This window comes from Vanellus vanellus, assembly GCF_965231255.1.
Source record: "Vanellus vanellus genome assembly, chromosome: 2".
NCBI classification, from domain to species: domain Eukaryota; kingdom Metazoa; phylum Chordata; class Aves; order Charadriiformes; family Charadriidae; genus Vanellus; species Vanellus vanellus.
Window position 1 is genome coordinate 55,012,457 of NC_138906.1, and position 20,264 is coordinate 55,032,720.

Below are 20,264 nucleotides of genomic sequence, written 5' to 3' on the forward strand. Positions count from 1 at the left end.
AGCCCGGCTCTGCATATTAAAAATCAACTATTTTTTTGGTTTAAAGTGTGAACAGTCCATCAAAAAGCTACATGAAATCCATTTTCTGGGTGATGGAATGTACGCCTGCCTAGTTTGCTTCCTATTAGGTTATTAACACTTACTGCATCTGTAACTGCTGGTTACTGAAGGAAGGACTTAACTTTCTACCAGAACCCTGGGACTAATTAAAACATTGCCATTAACATTTAATGAGAAAGTTGTTACATTCACCAGTAAACTGGCTTAGACTGTTAGTCCCATAAAGCACAAATGGCACATACCGAATCATAGTTAACGAGCGGATTTGGGGAAAAACGCAGTCGGAGGAGTGCAGCTTATTGCATGAGTTAAAAATGATTGGTTGCTTTCTTCTTACTTTCCCCATCAGTACTGGATATTATATATGCTACCTAATATTAATTTCTCAGCAAGGCATCCAAGACCTTGTAGGGCCAGTTCTTTCTTCCAGTAAGACCTTTGCATCATAAAATGGCCCAGACAAAACATCCCCGGGGAAAAATCCCATGCTTATAGGAACTGCTAAGCCAGGGCATAGCACCATTTGCTTGCTGCTTGTCTTGGGTGGAGGAGAATGGCCTGTTAGAAAGGAATGGCCAACACAAATGGAGAAGAACAAGTAAGACACTTGAGGGTGTGTCTAATGGATCCGAATATCGAGGGCAGGAAAGGAGGAAGTTCTGCTTCTCTTTTGTGCCAGTCTTGGGCAGGGGAGCAGATCTGGTAAATTTTAGCTCTGTATATCTATCAGCCAGTTCTGCTGTCTTATTGCTTGTACATACACACAGTAAGCTAGCCAATACTGTCTGCTCTGGTACCAAGCTATACCTCATTTAAAGTGACTGGATTTACACCGAAGAAGTGTCACATGAGGAGACTAACGTTTGGAGACTATGGGTGCTAATTGCTAATGTTATAAAGGTTATAAAAAAAACCAAAACACCACAATGCATTTACAGATAATAGAATGGTAAGAGCAGTGAATAGTGCATTTTATTCCAAATGTTTCATTTAACAATGATTAAATGCATATCTGAACTCTCTCACTTTGAGGTACATTCCTAATCTGGCTTTGCTCCTGCTTATAGCGGTATAAATCAAGAATTACTCTACTGAAGTAGGCAAAGTCACTATCCTGTATTAAACTCAAAAGAGAATGAGTCTTGCTTTTTACCTCTACAGCAAATACCATTCAATTCAGTATGAATACAGCAGTATGTTTAAATGCAATGCGAGAACAGAGCCAATTGGTAAATCTGTACCCTAAATTCAGTACAGAGTTCTTGAGCTGAATTTCCGTCTGACTATTCTTGAACACCACAGCACTAAATCTCCTTTTCCTGCAGCGTAATCTAGTTTCTTTTCCCCAGAAAGAATTATATTTTCCTTTTTGTAAACAGGCCACATGAAACACATGGTTGTCTTCTGACCAAAAACCTCAAAGACCGTAGCTTATATATATTATAAAAACAACAACCCACAAATTTCTGTCTTAAAGCTAAACGCAGTTTTTGAATCTATCAGCATGTTTTATTCCATACCAGTTTTCTGCATAGTGGAAAATATACACCCTTAGGAGGGTAACAACGATGGTAAGTCGTTGAAAAACAAATTATCTAGAAAAGTAATTTTTTCCATTATGAAAGTGGCTTGTCATATATTAGTGAAATGAATTAGTCACATAGCACACCTTTCACAACCTCAAAAGAATTAGATTACGGCCCATACGTTCCCATGTGTAATGGGAGCAGCTCTCCTCTTTGTACATACACCATTATCACTCCACAGTTTCTGATTATGTTTTATTCACGTGTAATCATAAATCACTCACAAATCAGTCCAAAGCCTAAAACTAACCAATCAAGTTCATATTTCTGGCATGAGCTATTCTATTTGCACGTCTTTCCAGAGTGAACCATTTCTTGTGAGACGGAAAGATTCCAGGTACATGGTGTTCGACGAGAAAAGGTGACAGCATGACATTTAGGAGACGTATGCATGAGGAAGGGAGGAAAAGCAACAGGGAAAGAAAGGCATTTTCACTTCGACCCACTCAGTAGAAGAAACTCAACTGAGCTGTAGCTACCCAATTCATCCTTCAATTTAGCACTCTGCTTTCTGTGACTGTTCAGAGTAGAGAAAGCTCGAGAGGGGTCTCACCTATGTATGTAAGTACCTGAAGAGAGAGTGTGAAGAAGGACCCTTTCCAGCGGTGCCCAGTGATGGGACCAGAGGCAATAGGCACAAACTGAAACACAGGAGGTTCCCTCTGAACGTCAGGAAACACTTTTTCACTGTGAGGGTGGCTAAGTGCTGGCACAGGTTGTCTAGGGAAGTTTTGGAGTCTCCATCCTTAGAGATACTCAAAAGTCATCTGGGCCACTGGCTGTAGGTGACCCCATTTGAGCATGGGGATTGGACAAAGCGAGCTCCAGAGGTCCCTTTTGACCTCAGCCTTTCTGTGATACTGTGATGCTGCTTTGGTCTCCTGTCACTGAGAAAGTGAGGCACTTCATTTTCTTGGTGGCTCCCTTCAATCAGGAACAGCAAATTTTAGAAATCCAAAGAGTGCTCGGTCAGTTAGGAGCTCTGGAAGGGACCCCAACAAGCATGTAGAGTTTACAGTGGGAAGGAGCGAAATGCTTGTGGGGTCAGGATGGGCAACCTTACATTTGACAAATTAATAGAAACAAAGCAGGAGTGCAAGAATCACATATTACTTCCACTTCAATCACTCTGAGTAACATTCCTGTCCTTTTGTTTCGGGGGGAGGGGGAGAGCTGTGACATAACTAATAAATATACTTCAAGTATCACCTGATGACTACAGCTTTGTGCCAGTGGCACTGGGAGCACAAGGAGGGATGCTGAGAAGTACTGTGAAAGGACTTGTCATGTGCAAGAGCAAAGCAGAGAAATCTGGATGCCTGAATATTATGACATTTAATTTCAGTGCAGACTACCGAGGCCTCGGTGGTTTCTGGGGTTATAATCATGTTTTTCAGACTGATTTACCATGTCATTCTCCTGCATGGGATGAAGATAAGCACATCAAGGGGGGCTTGGGTCCAGGACCTTTACAGTGCCAGTTGCCAGTGCTGCAGGCTGCAGCACTCGGCTCTGGCCGTACGCAAGAATCCTAGACTTTGGGGCTGCACTGTGATCACAGTGGGGGAAACAGAAAAAAGGGGGACACACCTGCTCCATCTCCTGTGAGTAGCTGTTATTCTTGAATGCCAGCTCTCCTATACACTAAGAAATAGCTGAGCTGGACTTAACACAGTGGTGGGCAGTAGAAAAAGTGAGAAGGCAAGTTCAGTGCCAGGCTCAACACTGCCTTTTCTCAGAACGTCACCATCCTGGAATGGCTTCCCACCAGCATGGCAGGACGAGGTGGCAATTTGTTTTTTCTTCCTTAAGTGCATTTAGCAAAAAGGCAGGATAGAAGCGGCTGAAACTTTCACAAACATGTACTCTGTAATGCTGAGTTCAAGCAAAGGTGCAGCACTTTCAAACCATACCTGGCACGTAAGGGCAACCCTGACAAGCAGGACACAAAAGTGCAATTGCAGCTTTAATGTAGAAGTAGCAAGTTTCTGAAAATACAACATCTTGCCAAGTTACAGAGAAAGCATTTTTTTCATACTCTGCAGTAGACAACCGTGTTATCGAATAATAATGCCTTCATCTTTTGATGGTGCTGTTGGAAGTGCGGAAGGAGCTGTTTGCACATCTTGCTCTACTCTGCTTCTGCTCCCAATAAATGCAAGTGCCTGCAGTGGAAAAGCTCTATGCTGAAGTGCCCGTGTTCCTCTAACCAAGACCTTAGAGAAGCACTGCTGGGGTTAACATACTGTTTTGCCCAGGCATATACAAGTGTATCGCAGAAGGCACTATGCAAATAGTGTTCACAGAGTTTATAATTTCCTGTTGGAACAGCAAAGAAAAGAAGGTCATTGATTTAAACCAGAGAATACAAATGATTTCCTGCCCACAAAGCTGCCAAATGCTTGGAGTTATTGATTTTTTTTCCTCCCTGCTGCTAACCAAACACTTCTAGTCCTGTCATGGGCATCATCAGCTTATTGACTAAGTAAACATAACGCGTTAAGCTAAACATTTTAAAAATAATAGAAAATTACAGTGGCTATGGTAAAAAAAATCTGCATTCCAAAAAAATCAAACTAAAAAGGAGAGGAAGAACAGTTCCTGAAGTTAATTAACTTTTACATAGATTCAAATTTCTGGAATTTAGGTTTGCATCCAAAAGAGAGAGAAAGGAATAAATTGAAAGATGATTGCAAAAAAAAAAAAAAAAAAAGGCCTTTCCTAAAGAATCCAAAAAGGGTAGGGAGGGTGCAGGGAAGTGCGGACTTCAAATTTTAAGACCCCTAGGAAAAGAAAAAAATTATTGCAAAATTGAGATTGAAAGGGTAAAAAAGTGTGGCGGCAGCATGGTAAAGGCATGTATTTATTTATTTATTTACTTACTAGCAGCAAGAGGTCTCTGCTGTTGTCTGAATATTTTATTTGAAGCCAGAGCTGAGCACAGCTGATGCCTAGCCTTGGAACTTGTCAGTTTGAAGATAGCACGTACGGTATTAATAAATGTAGAACAATAGTTGCTGTCAAGTTGGTTACAAGGCAGTAGTTCACTGAAGGGGGCCTGACAATGTCAAAAAGCATTAGACCAGAGCCAGCAAATGCTTTATACGCTACAGCTGAACCCAAAAGATGAATTGATGCCCTGGATCTGACTTTAAGGCATCTGTCTGCTCTGGAGAGCGTGTGTTTGTCTGAAGAAGCAGGGAAACAAGTTGCTTTTCTCTCCTCCTCCAACCATCTGCCTACATGTGGAAGACAAGGAGCAAGATGCAAGAGAACAAATCATAGTGTGTTGTAAACGGACAGGGGTGCCTTGCAGACAAAATAATCTTCAACAGTAGGAGCGCACGGCTCAGGAGAGGCATTTAGGGGCAACTCGACAGCAGGGAGACGGCTACCAGGCTGGGACACCGCAGAGAGGGCTGGCTTTCCCCTGGGAATGGCTGGTGCAGGTGCGGCTGCTGGATTCCCTGGCCAAAAGCCGTGCAGTCCTTCGGTGGGAGAGCTGGCAGCGAGGGATGAGCCAGTGGGAAGAGACACCAGGATGGAAGTAAACAAGCAGATTACAAAGTGATGAAAAATAAGGGTATATCAGCCTTCTATGGTGACTTAGAAGAAGGTGTGACCATTTCCTCCACCCCCTCACCCTCATGCCTGTCGGCTGAAGAATACTATTAAGGCAGGTAGTCACAGATTATTAATGACCTGTTAACAGCTGCTTTAATTTTCTAATAGGTGCCAACTGCAGCTGCTGTAATTATTCCGCTGGTCCTACAACATGCCCTGTGCCAGGCTGCAAAATACATGTGGTTTTTTTTCTGGAACACATTGTCATGCCTCTTAACATGTGTACTGCACACGGGCCATTTCACACCAAAGTAAAATTACATTGTAGGCTGTGAGAGCATTTTGCAGCCGTTAAATGTCGCTATCTTCCAGCGAAGTAGGAACCAGGAAGTGTTTAGTCACTTATTTTCACATGTGTGAATTGAGACACCCAAAGTTTATGGTTTTAGCCACAGTGATACAGTGAGTCAATCCCTGAGCTCCTTGTGAAACCTGGGAGCACTGTCTTCTGCTTTGCCTCAGCTGGTGTTGTACAAAGCGCAAAAGCCACAGATAAATTGGAAGGAACACCAAGTAGGGGCTTTTTCTGTCTAAGCAGGGGTCCCTGGGAGTAACATTGTATGACAGTGATGGTATCTCTTTATCGCTCTTCCTAATTCCCACAAAGAGAGAGCTGAGTGGCATGCGATGAGAAAAGAAAACAAAATCAAACGGAAAAATGTGTGTGTTGTGGTGGAAAGCAAACTCTGTCCTCTGCAGCCTTCAATTTAAGAAGTCTGTGGGCATGGATCCCTGCCAGCATCATTAGCAGCAGCGATTCCCTGCTAACTGGTCCTGTTTCATTTTCTGATGGATCACAGCACACTTACGTATGCCACATTTGTCAAATTTCATTGTATTTAGCCCTTGGTAAGCTAGCATTTGATCAAACCCCACAAACAAGTATTAGAAGAATACGGCAGCAATAAGTTTATGAGGAAATAACGTATGTTGTTAGCAGCCCTGTTTGAAAGCTACAAGCAAGGGTGTGTCTTGAAAACGCCATAAAGCAACTTAATTTTCAAAGATCCCAGCACTTTTAGAAAACAGTAGTCCTGTAAAGGTACCGCCTGTTGAGCACAGACAAAGCACCCAATGTTTTGAAAAAAATTCACCCATCAACAGGAGACATAGAAAAATGTGGTTTGTGCTTTTGTCCAGCTCTTGGACTGTCACACCTCCTTGTTGGGCAAAGCCCTACGCTGTAGGTCCATAGCAAAAGCTTGTCCCCGTATCGCTGAAGCTAGGTTTGCTGTGGGAAACAGCCTTGGAACTGCGCTGAACTTGTCTAGGCTGGTATGCTTTAGCCTAAGAGAAGGGATGGTGCATGGTCCCATCTCTGGAAACCAAATGCCCAAACTGGCACAGGCTTCCTGTGAAGTTGTTCCATGCTTTTCTGCCACAGCTCTGCAAAATGAAGGAAAAAAAAAAAAAAAAAAAATCCCTGCCTTCCCTAACGGGACCTATAGAAGGACCTAAGATTTAGAGAATAAAATAGAGACATCATTTAAAGCATTAAACAGAGATATATTTTTTTTCCCCTCAAATCTTTTCCCACATGTGTTCTGAGGAGGAAAATACAGATTGCAGTCAGCTGTTCTCTGAAATTCCTCTTGCCCTGACTCATTTTTGGAAGAGAAGCTGATTCACATCCAGCTATCTTGTGAACATCCAACATATCTTTTCCTTTTTCCAAGGGTGGACGGATAAATCAGTAGCTACTCCTCAAGTCAAGTTAAAGGTCTGGCTCCAGAAGCTGCATGTGCAAACGGTGTGGCAGGTTCCACCACTTCCTTCTCCCTTTTGCTCTCTCCATCTCGCACAGCTCTGTGCACAAGTTAACAAGCTGGATCTGTCTGAACGGAAATCTTCAAGTATTATGGGAGTTTCTTTTCTTTCTTTTATTTTCTAAATGGTTCCCATCATAACTTTTTTTCTCCCCTTTTTGTCTTTCTGAGAATAGAACGTTTCTAGGTCAGAATCCCTGTTGGTCTTGTGCTGTTTTTGGTGTTCAATGCTTATTAAGAAGTCACGAGTCTTTGAGGTTATTTTTCTCCCAGATCTTAATTTGTGCTAACAGATTTAGCTGATACTGAACCAGTTCTGCTCCTGCGGGCAAGGACCAACTTCTGGAAACAATCCAGGTGTCCAAGATGTTCAAAAGTAATTAGTTTTCCTCAAAGCCTTAGGCTTTAAGTGTTGATCTGATGTATTTCAAAGGGACTTGACTTTCAGAAGAAGGGTACGGTCAGCATTTTCTGAAGGAGGGGCCCTTCTGGGGAGGGTGTAAAGATGGGCACTTGAAATAAACTTACCACATCTGAGAATCTGGGGGGATTTAGGGTAGCGTATTATTTATTTTTGGCTTTCAGTAAGACACATGAATAAGAGCAAGGTGTTTGTGAAGTGCCAAAAGTACGTACTGCTATAGTACTATATAACAAGAGGCATTGTATCAGCAAGACATTTGGCCTTCAGGCCACAAACCTTCCCATCTTCGCTGATATTTTTAAAGGCTTTGTAAATCAGGCTCCATGCTGATCACAGCAGAGTAGGTCGCATCTTTTACCCCCTCGTTTCTGGAAGCAGACACGTTACAAGGGAACAAGCATCATATGATTTACACTATGTTCCTGCCTTAAACATTTTTTCCCTGTGACTGCCTCCCCTGCCATTCAGTTCCTTTAGGTCACTGTCTACTGAGTGCCTATTTAATGCATGCATGTGGATCGTATTATTGAAGTTAGTAAGACTACAGGCAGGCATAAGCCTTATCAGGAGACCGTTAGAGACTGTAGACTTCCAGGCAGGTGCTAACTTTTAACATAGCCACGTACAGTTCCTAGCCCAATGACGCCTGCAGTACTTCTATGAACTTTTGTGACCGTTTGCTTTTCTCTTTAAAAGGTAAAAGGTGAGCTGCTAGCCAGGAAGGTTATTGCAGACTCCTTCTGTTTCTTGATGTTTCCGCCCCCATCTCAGGATTTAGTAAGTTGACTTAAAGCTAGATAGGTCATTGGGTTTGGCTTTGAGAACTTATCAGTGTCTTCAGCATAATTAATGTATTGGACACAGATAAATACCCACAGCCTGGCAAGAGACCTAAGTAGTTACCACTGCACAGAAAGCAATGCAAGCTCTTTGATCTTTCCATGAGAAGTGGTTTGGTACTCTTCACTGATTACTTACCTTGCAGGTTCAGTGAACCTGTTCTAGGAAGCTATATACCGAAAAACATCTATACAGTGGCTTGACAGGCCACTTCTGCTAAGCTCCTGCTAAGCACAGAGTGCTTTTCCTTCTCATCCTGACAGCACGAGACAGTCAAAGGATTCTATTTGCTATTTCTTTTTGTGATCCTTTTGTTTTAGCATGCCCATTTGGAAGCTGGGCTGTGACACATGCTGTGGGGAGGCACAGGTACAACATAGAGCAATTCTTTTGAACCTTGGATTGCAGCGCCTGTGACCTCACTCCCAGGAGCAGGGAAGCCAAGAAGCTGTCCTATACTTTTCTCAGGTAAACCACTCACTGTTAAAAATCATGAACGCCACTGATCTTTTCTTCCTACACCTTGGATGCAACTTTTCATTTACCCTACTTATGAATTCTTACTCTTAAATCCTTTGCAATTCACCTCTAAAACACAAAAGGTGAACATTCACACCTTCCTCCCCCATCCATGGTGTTCAATTACAGAAACATACAATTAAGGATGTTAATGATAGATTATTAGGCATTAACCGTGCTCCAGTAACAGCAAAAATGGGTCACACTGTAGGTATAATTATCCTGCTTCTCCAATAACATGACCTAGTCGTGCCTCTTTTCTGCGATACTCCTCATATTTCGGTACAAAGCGTGGGCAGCTCTGGTTGTCTTGGAGGATAATCTGAAGCGGGTTGTTGAACTCGCTGGCACACGAGCCTGGCCTTCAAAAAGACTGAACGAACTAGGTCGTAGCATCTTTGCAACTTAGGAGAAAAGCCAAAAAGGATTTAGGCACCTGCCTTCATTACCTGCAGTTAGGAAGACTGACTCCATTTCACAGAGGGATAAGCTGAGGGATGGCAGGAGAAGGCTCCTCAAGACAGTGGGAATGGTGGCCCCACCGTTTTCTGTTTGCCTGGCACTGGGGTGGTGCAATAGTCTGCAGGGGAAAAGGGCACATAGAGGGATGAAGGTGGGCAGGCGGGGAAAAAAAAAAAAAAAAAAAAAAAAAAAAAGCAGAATGGGTGAGCCCACCAGATGAGACTGTGTAGCTTAACAGCATGTGAGGAAGTAGGCTGTGACGGTGGAGTACAGAAAATGTATGAAGATATATATAAATATATGCAAATAAAAGCACCCAAGAGAGGAGAAAAAGGAAATTAGACTAAAATATCTGTAGGCACCATGTCAGGCTTTGTGCTAACTGAGCAAGCCACCTGCATTGTAGTGTGTGCCCCAGGAGATGTGATAGAACTACAAGAATGAGGTGGTGGTTTAGAGCCCTTAATCACTCTATTGACTGCTTTCACTTTCCTTGTTAATTAGTTAGCTGCAAAGGTAGAAAATAACACAGTTTCCTGGCTCGCCAGTAATCTTCTTCACAACTTGAGTTGCCCCTTCAAAGCATTTTCACCAGCATAAGTTACATATTTCTAGGAACCAATCCACAAGGAGACCTTGGAAGGGACAATTTCAAAGCTGGCTGAAAAGATGTTTTACCTCCCTAAATGCCAAAGCATGCCTTTTCAGTGCATCTGGAGAAGAACCACTGAGGAAAAGAAAAAGTATTACTCCTGCTTTTGGTTTGTGAATTAAGCAAACTTCTTTCCTACAAGCTGCTGAGCTTTTGGTGAAGGCAGATCGTACATTCAAAGTCTTTGGTATTTCTGAACGTGCTGGCAGGGGGCACAATTTGTGCTGTTACTTCTCAGAAATGAGGTAAATAGTATGTTGAGACTATTTCCATGAAAAGGGGAAAAATAATATGCTGAAATGATGATCCTGTTGAAACACTTCTGCTGTGCTGTCTCCTCTTTGGTGACAGTACTGATGACGAAGGTATTTTGTAGATAGCAAATGTCAAGAAACTGTCTCTAAAATGTTGTCCTGGCATGTTATTAGGATAGAAGTTGGCTCACACCCAGATGCCTTATAGTTCTCACAAGATCAATGGATGGGTAAGAGAGCAAGAATGTGAAATTCAAGTGTGTGCTTGCGTGTGGTTTGCCTGACATTAACTTCATCTCCTGTGACTTCCATGACTACTTGGGTGGCTTGCAGAAAAGCTGGACCTGGGACCGACTCAAATCCCACCAGCCCAAGGGGGAGTTTTGTTCCAGAAGGGTTAGGCAACGGTTCCTGCCTTAACATTAGATGCTCAGGTCTGTGTTCAGGCCTATTGATAAGTTTTAATTTAATTGTAGTCTTTTGCCACACATACTTTGTGTGTCATGCCAACACGTCGGTACTCCAGTGGTTCAAAGTGGTTTAAAGGCTCCCGGCTGCTTGTATTGGTGGCCTGGCAGTATATTGTCTTGGCCAAGTGGGTAGGCAGTAGCCCAAATTGAGATAACCAGCAGTGGTCACACAGAGTTTACATAGATCAAGTTGCTTCTCTGTGATTTCAGAGCAGTATTATTGTTAGCTGTTCGGTCTGCGATAGCACCCAGTAGCTGGAGGTGCTGGTGGAGCTTGGTAGTGCCAGGAGGCAGAGAAGGATGAAGAGGAGGAGGAAGAAATGCCTTCCCCAAAGAACCTGCAGCCCCAGCTCCCTCACTCGGGTCTGAGGCAAATAAAATGAATGTTTGTGGATTGCTGAAAGTGCCCGTACCTCAATGCTACCTGCCTTTGGTGGAGGTGCCTGAGACCGACCTCTGCCACATGGATTTCAGAGACCAAAACAGAAAAGGTGAATTTGCTGAAAGAAGGGAGAATCTCTTAAGCCCAGCCTTTTTTTTTTTTTCCTCCATTTTTTAGAAGATCTGCTGTGGAGAAAACAAAGTGTAATTAAAAACAGGCTTTATTGTTGCAGTAACCCATTTCACATGTGACCCTGGGAGTCTTCCACCTCTCTGGGTTTGTTAAATCTTGTTGTTAACTGCCAGAGTCTTGCTTCGTTTCAAAGACAAGCTTGAATACTGCCTTCTCCCCCATATCTTACTATTTTCAAGGCACAAAAAGAACATCACCCTTATTAGGAAGCTCTACTCTTTAATATTTATTTTTAGAGAACGCTGCTTATAATGATTTAATGTCTCTACTTTTGGTAACTGTAGGCTTGGTGGTTTTGTGTGTGCTAATCTCCACTTAATCTTTCTTACCGCTGCAAATAGCACGGGGGAAAAGATGTTTTTGCAGAACAGTGTAGCTTGGAAATTGTGCTTTTTTAATTACCGGCTGTGAAGAAATCTGTTTTTCCACCAGTTGACTTGCATACTTTTTAGTGGTATAACAGGTTCTGAGGGGAGATCTCTGCCACAGATAGCAATGTGAACTTCCCTCCTTCAGAGGCAATTGCATGTTGTATCTATAGGGTTCTCCTAAATGCATTGTCTTACAGTTACACCCTTTGTGACAAGTGAAGTTGAGGGGGATGTTGGTCCTTCCCTTTAACAGCCTCTACGCTTTGCGGGCTGTAAGTAATTTTCAGAAAGGCTCAGGACAGGAGGGGTGCCTCTGGGCTTGTCTCTGCTTCCCTTCCCTAGCCAGCCACCTCCATGGCACTTCAGCAGAGCAGCAGATGGGAGCAGCAAACACGGTTGGCCAGAGGGCAGAAATCCCTGCCACAAGTCCTCACAGACAACAAACAGCTCCTTACTATGTTTCAGTCTTCCACAAGATACATTAGTATCTCCAGTGTCATCATTCAGAAGCCATCAGCAGCTACACGCTGAGGGATGCTCAAGGGTTTGGATGCAGATATCCATGCCTCCAGGGACCACAATGGCAGGAAAGGGGAGCGGCAGCCCACTGTGAGGAATGCACTGGGCTCCAAGGACACCTCTGTCCTTGCTTTTGGAAGCTAGCAGGGAATCGTGGGATCAAAGAGAAGGTTTGCAAGGGCTTAAGAGGCTTGTTAAAACACATAGCTCTGAACCTCTTCCTGCAACATGCTGTCATAGGACCGGCTTGGGAAAACAGCTGAGAAATATGTAGGAGAGAGTCAAGGGCAAGCTTGGGGAGGGGGTGGTCCAGCCTGTGGACTTCCCACTGCATCTGAAAGCAAGCCACAGAGATATCCTTCCTGTTATGTCAATCGGGACCTTTGCAGAACCAGTGCGGAATGTGCAACTTGGGTGCATCTCAGCCCCCGGCACCCCCGCCTCGCCAGGACCAGCAGCAGGCAATGGCTGCAGGCAGGGGCAGCGCATCAGGAGCGGCCGGGAGTGCTGCATGGGGCAGCAGCGTTTATGGGCATCACCATTTTCTCAGTTGCCAAGCCCCCTTGCCAGATGGCACCATCTCAGCACGGCGCCATCGGGGCATCTGCGGCCACTGACCTGCTGCAAGTAAAGGTGGTGATGAGAGCATGCAGGAGCACGTGAGGGATCAGCACGAAGTTCCTCTTACTTTCCATCCCCCTTGTTTGGGTGTGAGCAGACCGTGAGACCTAACAAACCTCAAACCCACTGACAGCAAGTTGCAGAACCTCTAATTTCCGCCTTTTGGTAAGCAGGTCCCCTGAGCCTCGGTCAAAACATCCTCACCGGTGCAAGACTTGTGCATCTTCCCACTTTTACTCAGCAAACCGCCAACAGCTCCCCCCACCCCAGACATTAGCATCTTATGGGGAACTCGGTTCTTAATCAGATTTTGCAGATGGAAGGGAAAGGGGGAATAATGTTATGAACTGCAATATAAGGAAAGTTGCAAACACAAGCGGGTGAGCAGAGAGCTCTCACTGTCCTTGTGAAACGACTGCCACCATTTCTCTGTACAAACACGCTCGTACTTCCTCTGCTGCAACTTCCCACACCGCTCAAGTTCCCCAGGGGAAGTGAAGAAGAAAACTCAGAGAAACGGGTCAGGAGAGATATGATGACTGAGTGTTACCAATGGCACAATTTGGGGATTTTGGGGCATAAAACAGACCTAATGCCCATGTGCTTCTCTGGGTTGCTACCATTACTAGCCATCCCCAAGTCTGAAATACATTAAACAGTAAACTTAAATATCAAGAGAACTAGTTAACAAGGAGAGCCTTCAACTAAGGGATAGGATGCATTACGATTGAACGCTAGTGCTGACAGGGCAGCAGATGAAAGCTGTACCGGGGCTACATTCACAGTTTCCCCTCAGGCTAGAGGACGCAAGAGGTGGCGTATGGGCATGTGAACAGAGGGAGACTGCCCATGTCACCCTGACCCGGCCACGATGGAAAGGAGTCCTGACATTATCCCCTCCACCCTCTCTAAACTGTGGTTGTCGGCTGAGCAATACCTGACTAAGGCATACCTGAGGGATGCTAGAGGTGGTTTTCACAACAGGACTCAAGTGGCCATGCCCAGGTCACATTTCTGTAACTGGTTTGGGCCTTGGTTTATTAATCTCACTGAGTGTAACACTTAAATCACACCATCACAGCACAAGGATCACGGCGTGAAGCCTTTGGGATTAGAAATCCCACACATCTTCCCCAAGTGTTCAGATAGCCGTGTGCCTACATCAAAAAAGGCAGCCTTTTGCCTTTTCTTTTTTTTTTTTTTTTTTTTTTAAATTGCTGTCAAGACTATTCCCTCCCTACCATCCCAGCTGCGAGAGAAGCAGGAGCGTAAGCCGATACTGGGATGCTCTCGGTCAAGTCCCATCCTGCCACAGCCTGAAGCAACATGCTACTCTCCCACTGACGACTCAGCTCGACTCCTACTAACCCGCTGTGGGCAGGAGCAGTGGCTTCGGCTCTTCAGGCCACGCAGTTCCCCTCTTACCCAAACCGTGGAAGCGTTTAGCAGATTGACTTTCCCAGAGGTGTTTCTTATTCTGCTGGGTCATTCATTCAAATGCCCAAATTGTGACTCATTAAAGAGCAAGCTTGGGTTGAAGGGGGGGGGGGGGGGGGGGGGGGGCTGTGCAGGAAGGAAGAAAAATAGCTTGCGAGAGCCTTCCTGTTTATCCATGGCTTGGGAAAAAAAAACACCACAACGGCATACACACACCCTGGCTCCATTATCTTTGCTGGCACAGCGCTGGCTTGGCTCTGTCCCTTACCACTCCAGGCCAAATCCAGCCCTGCCGCGAGCGTGTTTACTTAAGAGGAGTTTACTCAAGAGAGAAATCCGGCCCCTGGAGCCTGAATGCTCGCAGTGTGCGAGCGAGGCCGCAGGCACCGGGAGCCCCCCGTGACAATGTGCCGCGGCGCTGGCCCCCCGCCACACCGGGGAGGTCATTTTCTTCTCGGCAATTAGCAAAGTGGTGGCACGGCTAAAAGAAGTTGAATAAACACATTCAACCCCAGTGGGTCCCCAGTTTGCTCTGTTCTCATCACCCTTCCCTTCTGGGCGCCCGGTGGGGCCCCAGCGAGCGAGAGCCCAGTGCCTGTGCACCGCGCTTTCATTCAGGCCTGGTTGGAAAGGGCTTTTTGGAAAGAGGGGGGGGGGGGGGGGAAATAGCCCTTTAGCTTTCTTCTTTGACAACAAATGTCTTCCCTTTTTTTCTTTTCAGGGAGGAAAAAATGCCAGCTTCTCTAAGAAAACTGCAGCAAATGGCCGTTTTCATGGGACTGTTCAGCGGTGGGGGATGCATCGTGATGTATAATCTTATGCAAAGTAAGCCTTGGTGCTGCTAGCAACCTTATTTCCCCTCTGCCCCTTTCATTTGCTTTTGTGTAGCGGGGAAAATAGCAGCGTGTGAGATGTGAGAAGCAGATAAAGTTAAGGGAAGTGTGGCTGAGCCTCTGGGTTCTGCCTCTGCGGGCTCTGCTTTGTTCAGCCCCAGGGCTGCTGCTCTCCCAAGCGCTGCTGCATGCGTTTCCAGAGGTGGATACTGCATAGGAAGCAGGCTGCTGTGGTCAGGAGAAAGTCTGGTTTCTGGGGGTTTTCCTGAAGATAAGGGTGAAATGAAAGCTCAGGCAGTAACACAGGTTTCGTTTCTTACTGAGAGTTTACAAATGGGCAGGAAAAGAGGACCATCTGTGAGAAGGTATTGAAGTCTAGTGGTTTTAAATCTGTGGTGCTGGCCCTTAAACACAACACACCTGTGAAGTGCTAAGACACCATTAGTTTCTCCTGAATGAAGGCAGATAAGAGCACTCAGCATTGAGAAGACCGGGACAAGGAGAAAAAAAGCTAGGCAAGTGCCATTGCTGTTTATAGAAAGCTCTAGTTGCTACGTGTCTTTGGCCAAGAATCCAAATTATTAGTCCAAATCACAGATGTTTATTTTTTCTAAAATTGTTTCTAGGTATTTAGCATCAGAACAGAAAGAGGCTTTGCTTCTCTCTCAGGGGGTGCTACAGACCTCTCAGCCCTACATCTCTCCCTTGCTAGTACTATCAAATGATACTGCTTTTTCACCGACCCTTGTATCGGAGGATGCTGCCAGAAAAGTGTAGTCAAGCCTGTTTCTCAAGCCTTCAGATAAGCTCTGAACCTCGCCTTCATTTTACACATATTAATAACAAATCAGACAAGGCTGGAAAGCAGACTTTAATTTTAGGCAGCTCATGCCCTCAAGCTCCGGAGTACATGACAGCTATATGAGCCTCTTGCGCTTTAAAATATTGAATCTGGCTTTAACAAGGACATTAGCATTTTTTAATTTTCAGCTTCAGCATTGTTGTCTAGAAATCTCGGGGGGGAGAGTCACCCCTGTGCCATACAGAAAGTCAAAGGGCTCGTTCGCCGCATCACTTAATTGTGCGATCAAGTGGCACAACACGATGGCTACTTCTTTCTCTGTTGCAATATCAGTGACCACCGAGTAGCTGTCTGATAACTGGGTGACAAGACAACCAGGCTGTTGAAGGGACACTTTCTGCTGCAGTGCGTGTCCTTCTGCAGCCTCCAACAGACAGGGGAGCCACACTGAGACCCTTCCTCCCTTGGCCCGTGCCCAGGCTTATCCCAGTTCCTTCTGCTATCCCAGTGCACAGAACTGGCCCATACTGGGGACCTGTGAGGAGCAAGTGTCTTCCGTAGTGGTGGGAGCAGGGGGAGAGGTGTGTTTCCTTCCCCTTCCTTCAGCCTGAAGGGAAGTTTGCATGCGCATGGTCCCCGTGAAAGCTTGTACAAACACTCAGGTAATCATATTTCTACTCGCTCTCTTCACCTCCACACCCTCCTCATGGCAGCAGTCTCCCCAGCCAACCCCAGCATCCTTCCAGCTCTCCTACTGAAAATGCATAGGCAAATGGATTAGGTGGGCATTTCATGTCCGATACACAAGATGCTAACAAAGAACAGCTGAGAAGGAGCAGCAGGAAACTTCAACCCGTTTCCCCTCCAACCCGCGGGATGAGCGCAACATATTTTAACGTGGTCTGGGTGGCTGCTTGCTATAGGCACCAAAGGGCTGGCGTGCCACACTCTTTTGCTGGAGCTCCTTAGGATGGCCCAGGGGGGCAGGGAGGACCAGCGCAGGCTGCAGCTTAGCAAAGCTGTTTCTATGCCAACTGGATGCTGCCTGCTCACAGGGGATGCCTCTAATTAGGGAGAGGGGGCAGCATCCTTCTGCCTCAGGGTCCAAGAATAATACCAACAGGCAAGAGACGAGGAAACATCCCTTACACCTTGTTTTAAACTCTTTGGAAGATGAGACCAAAGTTGCCAGAGTAGGATTTTCCCACACGCGCGCTTTTAGCTTAACTCTGCCCTTCTTGATGTCAAGAGAGTGAAGTTAAGCTGGCACAGAGCACAACTAGAAATCTCAGCAGGCAAGCCTTAAAACTATTTATAAGCAAGCCTCTGCCTCCATAAGGAGGGTCGGCACATTTCCAGCCTCACAACTTTGCACTGTGCAGTGGTCACCAATGGACAGCATTTCCCAGCTATACATAGTAACTAGACATTGATAAATAGCAATTTACTACAATTGTCCTCCATATGCTAACACTGCAGCATCCAGTCTACAGTGCTATTGTTGCTGTTTGACCATTAACTCTAATCGCACTTCTTTGTGCCTCCCTTTTAATGCATCCATCAGTAAAGTTGCAGCTTCGTGGCTGCCACTTGAAAAGCTGTATCGGGACCACAGAAAGAGTTTTACAGCAGCAGCTGTTCTGGTCTCACACCAACATCTGCAAAATATTCTCCATTCTTAAAGTATTTTCTGTACCCCCTTTAAAAAAAAAAAAATTGAATTACATTCAGGACATTTTCAGATACTCATCCTTATGCTCTCCCCCTCCCCCCCCTTTTTATGTGTTCCTTTTACATGATGTACAAATGTATGAAAAGCAGGGAGATACACAGTACAGTTTGTGGCTGTATCAGTATGGAACGGGCTATATTCAGAGCTCTCTTCACTTAAGTGAGGTGAACAACATCACAGCTCAGCACTGCTTCTCTGATGTAAGGGTGTTTTTCCTCGTTTAGCCAGATTTTTCCTAATTAAGAGGTTTGGAGTGTTTTTCACAGAGAGTGTGGTAGTCTGGAGGAAATGTCTTTTTTTTTTTAAACTTATGTTTTGATTTCGAGTGGACAGTCTCTTCACTACCCTGTTTCTGTCACCTAGAGAGTTTTGCCAGGACCCAGTATTATCAGCAAGCTTTGGAGCAATTGAACAGCAATCCTGATGCCCTGGAAGCCCTGGGCGCTCCCCCACTCAAGGTTCACAACATCCGACTGATGGATGGGAGTAACCGTGTGGACACAGAAAGAGCACAGGTAATGCTGGGGAGGTGGTGTCACAGGGTGGCTTCCCAAGGCGCCGGGTGACAGGAGATCAGATAGGGGATTTTCAGTAGGTCACAAGTGACTTGGGGGCACTAGAAAGGCAGTAGGGTGGGATGCCAGTTGACTTGGAAGAGGAATAGATTTCCAGAGCTTAAATCTATGTTCTGATGTGAAGGACTAGAAATAGTAAGAGGAGAATCTTCACGTTGTGCTATGTGGACACATCACAGAATGCCAATTACCTCCCAAGTCAGTCAAGCCCCCTCCTGCTACTGTAAGCCACAAAATCGTTTTCAGACACGTATCAAGATCCATCTTCAAAATAGCAGCCGTCTCCCTCTTCTCCCTGGATACATCCCATGCTAGTTTTTAAAGCTTTATTCAGAACAGAGCTTTATAGCTGCTCACCAGCTACGCCGCCGTACAGCACAAATGGTGTGGGTTTTAAAAGCACCTGTAAGCCTGTGCCACGGGGGACGGCTGTCCTGCGTGGGGCTGAGTGCTGGGGTTACCTGGTGACTGGAGAATGCTGCGCTGGGTGCTGAAGTATTGCACAAGGCTGCCTTGCATCAGCCCAGGGTTGAGGCGAAGCAAACCTTGCAAACATGAAACCACTTCCACTCTGGGTTGCTGCCTGAAGTGGACTTTCCATCAGTACTTCTACCCTTTAATCCAGGCTGCTCTTCCCTGGTTTTGCCGGCGATGCAAAAGGCCCCTAGTGACCTCTCCAGGCAACTCACTGAGGGAATCTCATCACATATGAATAATTTTGTTCCTCTTGGTGACTAGCTTTGAGTTCCGGGGACCAAGCAAGGGCAGTAAGGAATGGGGCGGATGGTGCAGTGAAGGAAGGGGGCTGTCAGAGCAAGAATTAAAAAAGCAATTATTTCACCAACTCACAAAATTCCACTTTTCATCTCACTCTAGCCAGGCTTCACCCACATGATACCCTGGGCAAAATGTTTCCCAGGTTTTAGAGATTCTACAATGCAACATATCTAAGGCCAAAAACTTGGGGAAAAAAAGCACAACCACTTATGCTGATTGAAAAGAAGCAGCAAACCTTTCCCACTGATGTTTTCCTGCGTCACCTTTTAAGAATGCTGGTTGCTTGGGTGACTCAGGGCGAAGTCAAACCCTGCCTTCTGCCGACCTCACCCAGGACACAAACCACCAACTTTCTTCTCTGCTTTTTCATGCTCATAAACATTCATGTTCTCATGAAATAAACTAGTTAGTCATCATTAATGATTATATCATAGATCAATACACTGACTCCACAGCATCCCTGGCTCCTGCCTACTGGGCCAGTTAGAGAACCCCTGACATTTTCCCTTTGTGACTGCAGTACCACCAGCAAAGACTACACTTCAAACATTTATTTTATTCAAATCTTAGACTGAGGGCGATTAGCTGTGGTCGGTGCTGCAGCTCCTAGCTTTGTTTGTTAAACAACTGAGTGGTAGAATTTGTGACACTGAGAAAAATCATGGGACATCTCATAGCCTCGATGCACCTTAATGGACCCATCCGTAGAGGATCTCAACCTGCAGGCTTGTTATGGTTATGGGAAGCTCTAGCACGGCGCAGGTCACCTCTGGATCACTGTGCATTCTGGTAGGGAAAGGTGTTTGCTCATAAATATTTCGGAGCACGAGTGGTTTTCCCTGGGGGTTGCAGCTGTAACACAGTACATTCTTTCAGCAGAAAGAGATTAATGTATGGCAGAACAGGCATACCTGCATAGCCATGCACATGTTAGACATCTGAAAAGCTTAGTCAAACTTTGAAATAAATTTTAAAAAAAATAAATAATTAGGGTTTAAGTTAAAAAGTTGGTGTTGTGTCTTTGACTGTAGAAGGGATGAATGTCCACTTCAGTAACATGCTTCACTGAATCTTTAACCTACTTTTACATCTGCAGATAAAGTTACCAGTATCTGGAACAAAATCAGCAGGGTACCTCTATATTAACTCAGAGATGGACCACTCCCGTCAATGGTGCGTACTGGGAGAAATGTATAGACACTGGGAGAGAAGTGGTAGGAGAAATGGTGGAGCGGGATATTTGCTTTAGTCATCCGTGTTGCTGAGATCATGCACACAAAGGAAGAGGAAATTAATGTCTGAAGGTCTTATGAAAAGTTATTACCGTCATTACGACAAAAATGTAAATTAGTTGAGAAACATGTTG

General features: G+C 45.2%; 1 protein-coding gene across 3 annotated transcripts in view; it reads left to right on the forward strand.

Moving 5' to 3' along the window:
- COA1 (cytochrome c oxidase assembly factor 1) overlaps positions 1–20,264 on the forward strand; it is a 52,687-nt gene that overhangs the window by 29,580 nt on the left and 2,843 nt on the right. For 2 of the 3 annotated variants that reach the window (XM_082479277.1, XM_082479278.1), the window contains exons 3-5: positions 14,901–15,004; positions 17,910–18,061; positions 19,995–20,071. In XM_082479277.1, the coding sequence (XP_082335403.1) occupies positions 14,911–15,004; positions 17,910–18,061; positions 19,995–20,071 (323 nt within the window). In that variant the 5' untranslated portion in view covers positions 14,901–14,910. Of the gene's footprint in view, positions 1–8,620; positions 8,769–14,900; positions 15,005–17,909; positions 18,062–19,994; positions 20,072–20,264 lie in introns of all 3 variants that reach the window. The other variant, XM_082479279.1, reaches the window with a different exon arrangement.